This window comes from Schistocerca gregaria, chromosome 3 (assembly GCF_023897955.1).
Source record: "Schistocerca gregaria isolate iqSchGreg1 chromosome 3, iqSchGreg1.2, whole genome shotgun sequence".
Taxonomy (NCBI): Eukaryota; Metazoa; Arthropoda; class Insecta; order Orthoptera; family Acrididae; genus Schistocerca; species Schistocerca gregaria.
Window position 1 is genome coordinate 640,811,884 of NC_064922.1, and position 15,954 is coordinate 640,827,837.

Consider the following 15,954-nt stretch of genomic DNA (forward strand, 5'->3'; position numbering starts at 1 on the left):
CGCCGGTCTTGGCTGCCCAGCCATATAGTCTTTCGCGCCCTCTCGTGGTCACGCAGCTCTCGCTACGAAATTCAAGACTGCGCAGCTCGCAGTCGCGGAACGGTGCTGTGTCCATCATACTACACCATAATTTTAAATGTAACATGACGTACGCATGATGGCATGTTTCCAATTAGTTTGAAAAAAAAAAAAAAACACTCGATTTCCTGTCATTATGTTAGTTCATGGCCTGTTTGGACGGAGTTTAGTTTTTTTTAGTTAGTTATTCGAACTAAAGCACATAGTTTTGTGTTAACATCACAGCCTCCATAGCCCAGGCGTTGAAAAGAAAACGAATGTTCAGCGTTGCTGTCCCTGGTGCTAAAGGACCAGGGTGCAATTCCTTGTATCTTCTCAGATTTTCTTCTTAGATAGAGAGCTTCTTGCGACTAAATAAGGAGTGGTTGAATAAAGAAACAGAGGCATCACTAGAATTCATCTACCTGCAATACCTTTTGGAAGAATTCGGGACATGCTGATGGCATAGTTCCCGATCATAAAACGCTTCTAATACCGGAAATGAAAGAAATAATGAAGAGTAGAATTAAAATTCTAGGTGAAATGAAATCGGTGTTAAAATTTGCTGATGACATTGCTATCCACAGTGAAAGTAAAGGAGAATTACAGAATCTGTTGACTGGAATGAACAGTCTAATGAGAGTAAATCTAAAAAAGACGAAAGTAATGTGAAGCAGCAGATATGAGAACACCGAGAAACTTAACAACAGAACTGGTGATCATGAAATAAATGAAGTGAAGGAATTCTGCTACCTAGACAGCAAAATAACCCATGATTGATAGAGTAAGGAAGACATAAAAAGCAGAGAAGCACTGGCAGAAATGCGATTCCTAACCAAGACAGGTCTACTAGTATCGAACATAGGCCTTAATTTGAGGAAGAAATGACTGAGAATGTACTTTTGGAGCATAGCATTGTATGGTAGAGGGACATGGTTTGTGGGAAAATCGGATTAGACGAGAATTGAAGCATTTGACACGTGATGCTACGGAAGAATTATGAAAATTAGGTGGACTGATAAGATAAAGAATGAGGAGGTTCTCCGACGATCGGTGAGGAAAGGAATATATGGAAAACACTGTCAGAAGAAAAAAAAAATGAACAGAATGGTAGCACATCTCTTCGCAAATCACGGGATTATTTCCATGGTACAAGAGGAAACTGTAGAGTGTATAAACCGTAGAGGAAGACGGAGACTGGAATACATTCAACAAATAATCGAAAGCTGTTCACGTTCTACGTTTAAACAACCTAATGTAGAGAAAGTATCCGTCAATCTAAAATATTTAAATGTTTAAAATGTTGAAAGTAGCTCACTCCTTAGGTACAAGGTCTAGATCTTCCCACAGTACCATATGGATTTAACAAATAATAAACACTTTCACTTAGTGGTAGTGCTATATACTCCTGACAGTGTCAGTCTGGAAGCGATTTGTAATATACGATAGCTTAAAAAAATTCCACAATCTAAGATCACTAACAAAGCTTTTTATTTCATGAACGGTTTCGACAGAGGATCCGATGACGACGGCATAGCTGTTCAAACCTGTCAACTAATAAAATGCGTTTCTAACAACCTTGGCTTGTGAAGCTTTCTTCAGTTATCATTTTGGCAGAGGAGACAAATGAGGGTAGGAATCTTTTGTCCGGAAACTAACATCCACAGAAGCCACTCGGCGCTGAAGTTAGCAGTGCTCAACACATGACAGTGGGTCACACTTTCGTGACGTTTTTTTGGCTGTATTAGTCTTCTGATTGGTTGGATACGGCCTGATACGAATTTCTTTCATGTGCCAACCTCTTCACTCAACTTCCTCCCGACATCCTCCATCATATGTACATACATATAAATCTTCGTCTTAACCTAAAGTTTTTACCCTCTACAGCTCGTTCAAGTATATTCGAAGTTATGCCTTGAAGTCTTAATATTTCTCGTCAGTGTTTCCCACACGTTCTTGTACCCGATTCTGCAGAGACTTATTCCTCAATTACCATTGTGCCTAACTTTCAACTTCATTTTGTAGCACCATATCTCAAATGCTTCCATTCTTTCTTTTCCTGTTTACTTATAGTGCATGATTCATTTACATGCAGTGCTCTAATCCAAATGTACATTTTCAGGAATTTCTTCCCCATATCAAGCCCGATGTTTGATGTAAGTAACCGGCCGGTGTGGCCGAGCGGTTCTAGGCGCTACAGTCTGGAACCGCGATACCAATACGATCGCAGGTTCGAATCCTGCCTCGGGCATGGATGTGTGTGATGTCCTTAGGTTACTTAGGTTTAAGTGGTTCTAAGGTCTAGGGGACTTATACCTCAGAAGTTAAGTCCCATAGCGCTCAGAGCCATTTGAACCAATTTTTTTTTTTTTTTTTTTTTTTTTTTTTTTTTTTTTTTTTTTTTTTTTGGTAAGTGAACTTCATGTGGCTAGGAATGCCCACTTTGCACTTGTTAGAATGCTTTTTTTTCCCTCTTGCTTCGACAGTCGCGTGTTGTTTTGCTTCCAAGGTAATAGAGTCCCTTCACCTCGTCTACTTCGCGGTCAGCAATTTTGATGTTAATTTCATCGCTAACTTCTTTTCTGCTATCCATCATTACTTTCGTCTTTATTTAGTTTACACTCAGTCTGTAGTGTGTGTCCATTAGACTATGCATTTCGTGTAACAAGCGTTGCAATTCTTTCTCACCATCAGTGAGGATAGCGAGCATTTGTTTGTACGCAGACAGATCAGAAGCGAAACTTCTCGCATCAGGGCTGACAAGAAACCAGGTCGTTAAAAGACAGGCCGGGTCAGCGTGTGAGTCTGCGCAGTGTTCCGGCTTCCTCGATCGTTGCGCTAGTCAGAGCAGGTGTGTGAGTGAGACGGCTATATGCCGAATGCTGCACATGTGGCAAACGAAGATGTACTTGGAACGCAGTAGAACTACTTCTGAGAGAAGAATGTCGTAGCACAGTTCTATAAGCAGGATTGTATGGCTTGTGGGTAACATGTGAGTGAGACGGCTATATGCCGAATGCTGCACATGTGGCAAACGAAGATGTACTTGGAACGCAGTAGAACTACTTCTGAGAGAAGAATGTCGTAGCACAGTTCTATAAGCAGGATTGTATGGCTTGTGTTTATTTTCTGGTTTTTAGTTTTCCGCCAAGGCATTAACTCCAATAACTTCGGTCAATAAATAGATTAGGTGGTTCTAATACGGATAGTAGAACTACGAAAACTTTTACAGCAAGGCATTTAACGTTATGTTGTGAGTTTATAAATTTAGACATATTTCGATTTTAGAACAGGTAATACACCTGCAACTATGGCTCTTGATACAAACAGATTACGCAAATTAAAACCTGGTCAGTTTTATAGCACAAAAAAGACGTTTGCACACATATGCTGAAGCAGACACTGAAACAGCTTTAGCAGCTTGTCTATACAGCCTATGCTATTGATCGGGGGGTAACATTTTATAAAAGCCTTGCAAATCTCTGAAATGGTCAAAGCAGAGCTGGGTGCTACATGTGCGTGTGTCAGCTCAGGTTGGAAGTAATGGAGTGTAATAGCAGCCAAGGGCGTGACAAATAAATCTATACCCGTCTTCCACCGTGTGGTGTCTTGGAATCTCTTTGAGAACTCATGAAGAAACGTTTCAATAACTGAAACTTAGTCAATCATGTCTGGTCCACAAATGACCACCTTAGGTTGCGGAAAATATTCAGTATTTTGAACCTGATGTGTATTTTCCATAGGATTACATTTTATTTGACAACATGAATATCGTCTGCCGTATCTGTCATGAAATGTTTCTCCTCTTGCATTAAGACAATGAATTCAAATTATTGGTGATGTCAGCCATGAAAGATTTTGTCACATGTCTCCTCACATTTAACTCAATTTTTTCCCTAATGACCGTATTCAGTTCAGTCAGCATTTGCTCTCGTTCGTAGGTAAACGAGTGTATCCTATCGTCTTTGCGGTTGGTGTTATAACGACGTTCCAGCAAATCATAATAGTGTGATGGCATATTAAGCAGTCTGCATGGCCCTCAAACGGTACGAAAGAGTACGGCAATTTCCATTCGGTGTGGAACGATGTGGCTTCTTCATTTTTCTAATTTGTAGACAAATGCACTGGAATACAATGTTGTTATTATATCACGCCAAATGTCAAATAAGTCGGAACGTACCTGGTTCAAGTGGTTACAAGAGTGACCTATCGAACCTATCAGCAAATTTTACATGGTATGTCACAGGATAAAATTGGTGCTTGGTAGGATCCACGTCGTTCGTACAGTGTGCAAGGCAACTACCAGCAGGTGGTGTTCAGCTGGATTTAGTCAAACTTTTCTGAATTAAATTGATAGTGATTTTATTGTTGTTACTGAGAATACCGTTATTGGAAGTAACAGATTAAAAGTTGTGACTTATTAGCGGTAAAAACACTAGGAAAAAGCTCAGATAAATTCAATGGCAGACGACAACCATACGCAGGGCGTTGCCGCAGGCCTGTCCCCGACATGCTATTCTTACTATCGTGGTCGCTGCTTTCTGTTATTCTTTGAGCCAAACATTCTTCTGCTAACCCCTGCTTTGGCCAGAGGACCGTGAATGATAGTCCTTCGCGATTTCAGGCATATCGTACGTGTTGCCACATTCCGCCATTCAAATTACACATTTAGAAACGGTTTTACCCCTGATAAACCACAGGTTTTAATCAAGTTTTTCGAAGAACAGATGAGAAATGTCTGTCAGATCCATCTTACATCTATGTGATTTTCTGAACTGTTTTTTGGCTCTTGTCATTTTCTAAATATTTGCCAAAATAACGAGCCTCTCAGACATAAGTATGTTTGTTAAATGATAAACTGGGTCCACACCCCTCACTTCCTTGCTAATCCAAGTACCAAGAAAATCCTGTCTGAACTAACAAAATCCAGTCGAGCTAACAAAAGAGGTAGATTAATAAAAGAAACATGGGAAGATGCTCGTGTGTGTCTCACTACTAGCATTTTGACCTGGAAATCAGCGTGCTCTGATTAGAAGTCGGTAAAATTAGTTTCCTCTAGTAATTTAAGTGTGAACAGAGTAGATACAATTTCAATCACCCACGTAATGAGCTCTTTTAACCCGCTCATTTAGCTCCTTTTAATAGAATCCAGGTAGACAATTTGATAATCCTCTTAACAGATCAAAGAACAGGCAAGTCATATCTTATTGAAGTAACAGTTTTTTGCTCATACGAGGTAATGTTAGGACGCCCGAGCTTCACAAGCGAGTCACGCGCACTTACCGGCAAGGTGACCATTGTTCTACGCCTCAGACAATGCTGAACCTTCACGTAACGCACTCAAAGAAGGCGCGGCCTTTGTCAGCGAGCTTTACTCGCTTGGTTTTGCCTCTTTATGGCCTGTTTTTGGCAGAATGCACCAGGGCGAATGCTGCACTGTTTACCGATAAAGACAGGCCTCTTGCAGACACTGGCTCCAGCCTCCCGAAAGGAATGAGGACCTTGTCCGCTTCCAGGAGACATACTGGAGTCAGTAGAAAGTTGACAGCCTGCTGATTACGTAGGCAGTTCCCCCCGCAGCTGATGTACCGGGCGCAAAGTATTTACCAAAAGTATTAGAAGCGTTAAGACGCTTTCGGAAAATGTTCTGACCAGCAGGGGAGAAACGAGCGTTTGCTCATGTGCGACTCGAGTGGAAAATTTTCCCCCTATCATTAAGTAAAAAAAAAAAGGAAAAGAAAGCACTAAGCACTAGCCTTTGTAGGCTGACGACAGTTTTTGTTGGAATTATTTTGTTCAGACACCAGAGTTAGAGGAACGAAAAAGTACAAAGAATGTTAGCAGGAAGAACATTCGATTTCAGTGAGAGACGTAGAGAACATTCTGTTCCGGAGAGCCGTAGAGAAAAAGACTCTGTTCTGAGATGGATGGAGAACAGTTGCTGTGCGTTCAAGATTCTAGGCGGTAGCGAGAATAATGAGTATTGTCGTGGCAGGATTAGGATCTAACTGGCATCCCCATCACAAGCTTAGGAATCTTGAGACCAATGTGGAATGGTTTCATAGCCATTGTCGTTATTTTTAAGTCTTCGTTTCAATTCATTCACGTTCTGGGACGCAACGTTTCTTACAGTGAATCTTGAGTTACCACTGACTTCCTCGTTAACTGTCCTGGTGCATGTAATAATTCTGATGCGAGTCTAACTTCTTCTTAATGTCGAGGGTAACGCAGTTATTTCTGCTACATCATTTAAAATCTGTTGAGTACGGATCTATGGAAGTAACATGCAGACTCACCATATGCGCATTATCTTTAACATAGACAGATTAATACTTACTGTCTTTCATGTTGTTTCTGAACGAAGTCGTTCGACAAGATTAGTTTTTGCCATATGTGGAGACCTTTGTACAACAAATATGTAATAATTGAATTCTGATTGACATCATTTCGAAGGTTCATTGACTAATTGTCATTTCAATATACACTTACGGAAATAAATATCGCAACTCCCCGTCCTCACAGCTTTAATTCCGTCAGTACCTCGTCTCCTACCTTTCATTCTAGAAACATCCCCCAGGCTGTGGCTAGTCCATGTCTCCGCAATATCCTTTCTTCTAGGAGTGCTAGTTCTGCAAGGTTCGCAGGAGAGCTTCTGTCAAGTTTGGAAGGTAGGAGACGAGGTACTGGCGGAATTAAAGCTGTGAGGACGGGGCGTGAGTCGTGATTGGGTAGCTCAGTCGGTAGAGCGCTTGCCCACGTAAGGCAAAGGTCCCGAGTTCGAGTCTCGGTCCGGCACACAGTTTTAATCTGCCAGGAACTTTCATTCCAGGGGGTGTTTTCCAGCAGGATAACGCACGCCCACGTTCTGCTGTTTTAACCCAACATGCTCCACAGAGTGTCGACATGATTCCTTGGTGTGCTCTCTCACCAGACCTATTTCCAATCGACCTATTTCCAATCGAACGACAATTCCGGCGTCATCCACAACCAGCATTAACCGCCCCTTTGTTGGCTGACCACATGCAACTGGCATGGAACACCGTCCCACAAACTACATCCGGCACCTGTACTACACAATGCACATAAATTGGCATGCTTGCATTCAAAACTCTGTAGCGGTTATAAACGTATCAGCAGTTTCCATCTGCAATGGCTTATCTCACGCTGACATTGACCTGTGCTCCTGCAATGTTAATCACGTAAAAATGTTACCTGGACAAATGCCAGATCTTTCATTATTCTACGTTACCTGTCTTTAGGTGTTAACCAAGGCCTTCTGCCATGCTTTTATGTGAGGAATAAAGTTTCTTATGGCAGTTTCGTGGTGCGAATTTTCTTTCAAATAACAGTCGGCTTCCTATTAGCCTACAGGCCAAAGGATATATTCCTTTATTTTGTATTAATTATTGATGCTCACGCACCTGGCGACGTTTGCATTGACTCATTAGCAGAATTTCATTAGGGACTTAGTACTTCCACTTACCAGGCTATCCAAGTAGACTGATCCATAACAGGCGTCTTTCATTTAGCTCAGCCTGCAATGAAGTTATCCACCTATTCAACATTAGTAGGCGTCCTTCACAGTGTTCTGAACCACAACGCAGTTACTGCTAATTTAACTCACAGATATATTTTTCATTCATGTGTCCACGTGTGACAAATGTAGCAGACGCTTCCAGCTGGCATTTGCCTTGCAGACTATACAAGCAACGTGGATTATGCAAAACCGCAATTTTATCCTGTGACATGGCATGTAAATATTCCTCTTGTACTTTAAGGTACATTCAGGTGGATTTGCCTTTGATATGCTATAATACCAGCATTCTATATCGGAGAGTATTTGTTCATTACTTATTTTATCTTTATCTTTTATATTTAACTTCATGTGGAACCGAAACTTCAGTTTTCGCAAACTCTTTACAAACCCTCAAAATACACGAAACAGAAAAGAAAAGGCACCACGAAGAAATTATCCGAATGAAATGGAGCTCGGAGAATTTGATGTCCTTGCACAGATAAACAAATAATTACAGTTTCAGAAAAACGGGATGATTTATTTGACAGAAAAGGATTCTGTCAGTCATGCACCGCCCCATCTCTGGTCCTTATGCAAACAGTTGGTAGACTTGTTGGACATATTCTTGAGGGATACCGTGCCAGATTCTTTTCAAATGACCCTTTGGATTGTGAAAATTCCCAGCTGGTTCGAAGACCCTGTCCATAACGCTCCAGACAGTCTCAGTTGGTGAGAGATCTCGCGACCTTACTGATCAAGGTAAGGTTTGGCAACAACGAAGACAAGAGCAGAAACTTTCGCCGTGTGCCGGAGGGAATTATCTTGCTGAAATGTATGCTCAGGATGTCTTGCCATCAAAGGCAAGAAAATGGGGCGTAAAATATCGCCGACATAGCACCGTACTGTAAGGATGCTGCGTATGACAGCCAAAGCGGTGCTCCTGTGAAAAGAAGTTGCACTGGAGACCGTCACTCCTGGATGTCCGGTAGTTTGGAGAGCTTAAACAGGTAGGTAGCCCACCGAGTAGAATAGTTTTCATTGTTGGCTCTCGCATCGAACGGAGCCCCGATGAGCACCGAAGATACGGACGCCCCAGACAGATCTGACTGTCACCCGTCATACCCTCTGGCAACCAAATATGATGGTCTGAGGCGCTGTTTCTTTTCGTAGCAGGATCCCTTCCGGTGTCATCTTCGGCGCCCTTACAGTACAGTGGAGCGTGGACGATATACTATGCAACGTTTCGTTGCCCTTTGTGGTAAGCCATCCTGGACTTGCATTTCAGCAAGATAATGCCGCCCCGCACACGGAGAGAGTTTGTACTTTTTGTCTTCGTGCTTGCCAAACCCTGCCTTGGCCAGCAACTTCGCCGGATCTCTCTCCATTTGAGAACGTTTGGAGCGGGGCCCTCCAACCATCTCAGGCCTTTGACTATCTGACGCGCCAGTTGAATAGTGAGTATAGAGGTATAGATCTCTCAGGAGAACAGCCAACAACACCGTCAATCAAAGCCAGGTTGAATAGCTGCTTTCATAAGGGCAAGAGGTAGACTAACGCATTATTGAGTTTGTTAGTTTGTGAAACTGTTTCTCTTTTATGGAGCGATAATCATTTGTTTGTATACGTACATCACATCTATCGATTTCCGCCCCATTTGGGTAATTCTTCCGTGATGCATCTGTCCTTTTTTGTCTTAGGGAGTCTTGTTACCCGCTGTACGACGCTCTTGATTCAGTATGGTACGGTCCACGTGTTACAGGAACGCCATTCGAGGGCCGCAAGAAGGACAAGGGCGGCGCGGGCCTGGTGCTGGCGATGGGCGGCATGATGGCGAGCATGATGGGCGCCATGGGCATGGCGGGCGTGGCGCTGCTCGCCATGAAGGCCATCGCGCTGGCCGGCATGGCGCTCATCCTGGCCGCGGCCGCCGCAGTCAAGAAGATGGGCGGCGGCGACGAGGGCGGCCACCACGTCAGCGTGGTGCCCGTCGGCCACGGCGACCACGGCGGCTACCACCGCCGCCGCCGCGCCGCCCCCACCGACGACGCCCACTACCTCGCCTACGGCGCGCAGGCTCCGGCTGGGTCCGACGCTCGCCGGTAGGCTCCCGACACGCGAAACGCACCTAACTTATTTATTTATTTATTCATTTATCCCAGTACTCACATTATATATTTATAACTCCTCTTTTTTAAACGGAATAAAGAAGATTTTGCAGTAATATCCACGATTACTTATTTCTCAGTGACCCCCGTTGAATTTACCATGGTACGAATTTGAACGACTTCGTAATTTACGGAAAACTGGGAAAAATTTGAGTACCTGTCAGGTGGTGATTATTTTGGTCTTAGGACAATGCGCCAGGGAGGTATTTCTGAAGTGACGCTCGGTAACTGAAGTAAGACTTCAGAAAATTCGAGATGCTGTGACAAGATTTGTCATCTTAGAAAAAAAGTTAGACAACCGAACACGTTTGAAGGTGTACAAAGTATCACAAATGATATCTCTATTGTGCGAAAAGTGGCAATTGACTCTAAATAATGAAAAGTGTGAAGTCATCGGCATAAGCAGAACAAGGAATCTGCTAAATTTCAGTAACATGAGAAATCACACAAATCTAAAGATTGGGAAGTCAATAGGGACTACAGTTACGAATAAGTTAAACTGCATCGATTACATAGATAATGTTGTCTGGAAAGCGAACCAAAGACCGAGCTTTATAGGCAAAACATCAAGGAAACCTACAGATCTGCTAAGAAGACTGCTTACACTATGCTTGTCAGCCCTCTTGTGGAATATAGGCGTGAGATCCACATCAGACGGAGGACATTTAAATACTTTAAAGAAGGGCAGCTCGTTTTGTGTTAGTGCGGAGTAGGTGAGGGCGAACTGAGAGATGAGGTGGAAATAATTGAAACAGAGGCATTTTTCATTGCGGTAGGAAATCTTCATGAAGTTTTAATCACCAGCTTCCTCCTCCGAAAATGTATTTTTTTCGCACCCACATAAATAGCAAGGAACGATCGTCATAACAAAACAAGGCAAGAGCTCGAAAGGAGAGAGATTAGTGTTCCTTTTTCCCGCGAGGTGTTCTGGAGTGGAACGGGAAAGAAACGGCTTGAAGGTGGCTCGATGAACACTCTGCCAGGTACTTCACTGCGAATTCCAAAGTAATCACGTAGGTGTAGATGTAGAAGACGGAGAAATAGACGGAGAAATAAGAATTGAAGACCAAGAGACACGCGTTTGTACTGTAAAGGGCGCATGGCAGGGACGCCATTTACGCTCAGGAATGTGACAATGAATACGACTTTCATAATCGATTAACACCTTGTGGAAAATGTTCTTCAGTTTCTTCAGTGGAACGTGGGGGTTTTATAGTCCAAAGTTTCGGCCCCTGTTACAAGTGGCCTTCAAATGAAGTTCTACTGAAAATAACAACCGCAGCAAGCGTACACACGAACATTCTGAAATTAGTTCTGAAAATTCGGGAAGAAGTCACACAACAGATCCAGTAAAAATTCATGTGCTTAATTTATGCCACTGGTTCCCAACCTGAGGGTAATTACCGCCTGAGGGATAAAACGGAATTTTGTGAAGAGTAAAAACCCAAAGCTAAACGATTCGTACCTGTCGAGGTGGCTGAGCGATTCTGGCGCTACAGTTTGGAAACGCGCTACAGCTACGGTCGCAGGTTCGAATACTGCTTCAGGCATGGATGTGTGTGATGTCCTTAGGTTAGTTAGGTTAAAGTAGTTCTAAGTTCTAGGGGACTGATGACCTCAGAAGTTAAGTCCCATTGTGCTCATAGCCATTTGAACCATTTTTAAACGATTCGATTCTGTTGCTGTCACGAAACTAGTTTCAAAAGATCATTACAATTATCACTATTTTGTAAGACTTTGATACTGATTATATAAGTTATCAATAATTATTTTTCGTCAATCAGTAGCATTAATGCAATGGAGGTTACAGGTTCCTCAAAGAATCCACCCACTACACACGTATGTTGTGCTGTGTCCTGTACATCACTGATCATAAAAGTGGTACATATACGTAACAAATGTTAAATAACTCATGAAAATGTCTTCTCCAAGTTGCAGATAGTACCTGCAGTAGTCCTGAAACAGCTTTCATTACTCGCTTAGAAATAGAAAAATGAATTAATTGACAGCACGACACAGCAGTGACTACATGAGGGGTGCTGTAGTGCTGTACATAGTATTATTTTTATTATTATTATCACTATTAGTGGTCAGACACAAAGAATTTACAGCCTGAAGTCTTCCAATTTTTGCCAGTTCAGAAGTAAGGGGTGCAGTAATCAAGTGATTTACAAACAGTAAATATAGTGCACACATTTTAACTTGGTTGGTTTTAAATAGGGTTGCAGTGTGCAGGTCAAGCAAGTCACACACACACACACACACACACACACACACACACACACCACACCACACACCACACACACACACACACACACACACACACACACACACACACAAACTAAATATTATTCATCTTTCATCATTTTAAAAATAAATATGTTCCAAGAAAAGTCTTTCATTCTACTGTTTAGTTAGCTGTTAAAGTTGGTGATGATGTGGGGGAAGGGGGAGGCAACAGACTGTGGAGGGTGGGGGCGTTGTCGAAAGGCTGGAGTACTGGCTAATGTCTAATTGGACTCAGGGGGAAAGTTATAAAAAGTTTGGGAACTACTGATTTGTACGGACGTAGTTATGTGGCTACACCAGTACCACCCACCTCCTTACACGAGGCCGCTAACGCACGACTATGCTAGGGCAGGCGACTCACTGGTTGTATATTTCCCGATAATTAATAATACAGAGACGAGGCTGCCTTGCAGACACCAGAGAATAAGTTTACAGTTCTAATGACGCCATTGAGACACCACTTCTGTATAATGGAAAAATGAGCGATCCTTTTGCTCTTTCAAGTAGACAGGCTGTGCAACTTTAGTTACTGTTGAACACTAAGATTCCAGTGTTATAAACTAGCCAACGAGATGTCTAGAAAATACTGCGTCTAGTCATACTTTGTTACACTGATCACTGATGCCGACGTGGTGCAGCGACGAACAGCTTTCGATAATTTTAGGAAGGCGCAGTCTACCATTTCGACTGGATGTACGACTTTCAGGACACTGTGTGCGAAAAAAATGTAACTTTTTATGGTCTGAATAGTTTAAATCATTTTTTTATGTCAGAAACTCTCACCTTAATATAACCCTTTCAAATGGCGGTATCTTCCTATGATCGCCGTCCATAAAGAACAAATTTGAAGACAGATTATGAATGCCAAAGTAATCCTTTGAAAACCATTTTCCTACAAAATCAATTTGGTAAATCAATTGCGAAGCGTGTTCGTTGTTTGATCCATTCGAAGTCATTAGTCGAGTAGTCGCTTTATGAACCGAACACGTGATTCAAGGGTACTTGTCTCATTTAGAGTCATATTCATGAACACCGTAAGTCGAATGATAATCCTATATTTTGACCGGTTCTGCGAAATAGTGATACGAGGAGCACGACACTTTCCTTAGTTGAAGAACAAATACACCTACCCTGCACAGTTTACACATTTGGGTGTGGTCTTCATCGAATGAGATCGATTTGAACAGAGCTGTGAGACATGACTTGGATCGAAAAGTGATATTTATTACCACCGGAGCTGTTTAGACATTATCGACAAAATTTTGATGACAAGTAAAATTACGTAATTTTGACGATAAGACTCTCTTAATAAGTTTTTCTGAATCAGTTAATCAGAATCATAAACGGAGCGCGATTGCTCTACAGCAGCACTATTTTGCTGTTGATGATTTTTCCAGTCGTTCTTATTTAATGACTGGCTAGTCCACAATTAATGCTAGAGATTTCAAGGTCGGGGACGCTTATTGAGTACGGCGCACATTTAAACTCAATTTGAACATTCAGAAGTAGATTTCGCTACACCAAGTGTTGGATTTATTCACTCAGCCACCGGGGTGCAGCCGAGCGAGATCTCCGCTTCTAATTTTCGTACCGGTGTGCCAAATGTTAAAATAACAGAAAAATATACAAACAAAGTTATTTTGGTAATGTTTCTGGAGTACAGCTTGTTTTTCAACTTTCGATGCGAACTGTACACAATATAATTTCTGTAAGTACGCTATATTCTCGGACTGAATTGTTCCCTCCGGAATCAGTTAAGAACTTTTCTCATTCTATGATTAATTTACCATTCTTTTTTATCGGGTGTGTCAGTACTCCCGAGTGTGACTAATTAACTGACCCACCTTTTATCAAATACTTCGTTTAAGCATAACACATTCCAAATAGGTTATATGACATTTTCATATTTCTTATTGGTGAGCTCTTGTTTATTAATATTCTGATTCCACATATCAGTTCATGGCACTTGTTTTTCAAAGTTTCCGTCGTACTGCTGTTCTGGCTTGGCGTTGGAAACGCCTGCACACAGTATACTTAATGAAAAATGTGTGAAAAAAAAACTGTATCTCTACAGCTCTCCGCCAGAAACAGGCCATGAAGGCCAAACGGTACCGACCGGCCGCCGAGTCATCCTCAGCCCACAGGCGTCACTGGATGCGGATATGGATGGGCATGTGGTCAACACACCGCTCTCCCGGCCGTATGTCAGTTTACGAGACCGGAGCCGCTACTTCTCAATCAAGTAGCTCCCAAGTTTGCCTCACAAGGACTGAGTGCACCCAACTTGCCAACAGCTCTCAGCAGACTGGATGGTCACCCAGCCAACTGCTAGCCCAGCCGACAGCCCTTAACTTCGGTGATCTGACGATAACCGGTGTTACTACATCGGCAAGGCCGCTGGCATTTCTACTGCTGGACAGTTGAAATTACCTTCTTCCCACGAGGTTGGGTTGGATTACTTTCTTTCTCAAATCATGTTAGAATGCAAGTCTTGGGATCATGTTATAGAACACGTTGGGGAGTTTAATACTGGACTGTTAATACAAGTATCTTGAAACGGGTTATAATGTCTGGTCAGTAGCAGCATACTACCACCACTGCATTTGCTTTCCTCCTCGAATGTCGGGACAGTATCGGACGTTTGCCTTCATCTCCCTAAATCTCCACATATTTAATGGCCTTGTCGACTGAACCCAGATCTTCCGTCATCCCTTATTTCCGCAAATAAAACGTCATACTGCGCGAAACGATATTAAGATTGGTTCCCATCCCGTGTCATCGATGTGACAATATCTGTAAGCACAGCTGTGCCCACAAAATAACTTTTTTTATCGAAAAGGGGTAATGTGCTACTTAACTGCCTGTAGCACTTAATTTTCTAACGGGACTAACACTGTCCTTTTACTTTGCTTCCGTGCAAAATATATATGAAGAGTAAGTCTATAACTGTTTCAGTCTATAACACTAAATTAAGAGATGGAAGTTGGTAAACAGTTTGAAAGGTGAACTGTTATCACGAATTTATTATTTCTGTTTAATTTTTGCTAGCGGTCTATTAACCCCTGCGCGCAGTCGCCGCTTTTCAACTATGTAATGACCTTCTTCTTATGCAGGAGGACTCATTTAACTCTTTGTCCTTAAACAGCATCTCCCTCATTAAACATATTGGTGATGTATATTCATTCACTGCAAATAGCAATATGACAAACATTAATCATTGACCTAAGTGATTTCGTAGAATCCGAACTCTGAGATAAAGACATCGATTTCTAACTGAAGTAAGCTTTTTTCATTTGAGCGTTATAATTACTTCGTTTCCAAGACCAGTAATTGTGAAGTACAAATCGATTGAAAATTGTAATTTTTTTTTGTTATGTAGAATTGAGTGACATATTAGCAAGGTTATTTATTTTAACAGGTTAACTCTTCTCCGAGAAAGATAATTCTTTAATTTGGTGTTTTCATGTATTAGATTGGAATTAAATATAGTATCTTTGTAGATTACTTGAATTATATGTTGTTGTTGTTGTGGTATTCAGTCCTGAGACAGGTTTGATGCAGCTCTCCATGCGACTCTATCCTGTGCAAGCTTTTTCATCTCCCAGTACCTACTGCAACCTACATCTGAATCTGCTTAGTGTATTCATCTCTTGGTGTCCCCCTACTATTTTTACCCTCCACGCTGCCCTCCAATACTAAATTGGTGATCCCTTGATGCCTCAGAACATGTCCTACCAACCGATCCCTTCTTCTGGTCAAGCTGTGCCACAAACTTCTCTTCTTCCTAATCCTATTCAATACTTCCTCATTAGTTATGTGATATACCCATCTAATCTTCAGCATTCTTCTGTAGCACCACATTTCGAAAGCTTCTACCCTCTTTTTGTCCAAACTATTTACTGTCCATGTTTCACTTCCATACATTGC

At 42.0% G+C, this 15,954-nt stretch overlaps 1 protein-coding gene across 1 annotated transcript in view; it reads left to right on the forward strand.

The window, feature by feature from the left end:
• The window catches only part of LOC126354314 (uncharacterized), a 39,143-nt gene extending 29,347 nt beyond the window's left edge, over positions 1–9,796 (forward strand). Inside the window, exon 2 of the mRNA XM_050003868.1 lies at positions 9,333–9,796. Coding sequence (XP_049859825.1) covers positions 9,333–9,676 — 344 coding nt within the window. The 3' untranslated portion in view covers positions 9,677–9,796. The remainder of the gene's footprint in view (positions 1–9,332) is intronic.
• Positions 9,797–15,954: the final 6,158 nt, after the last annotated feature.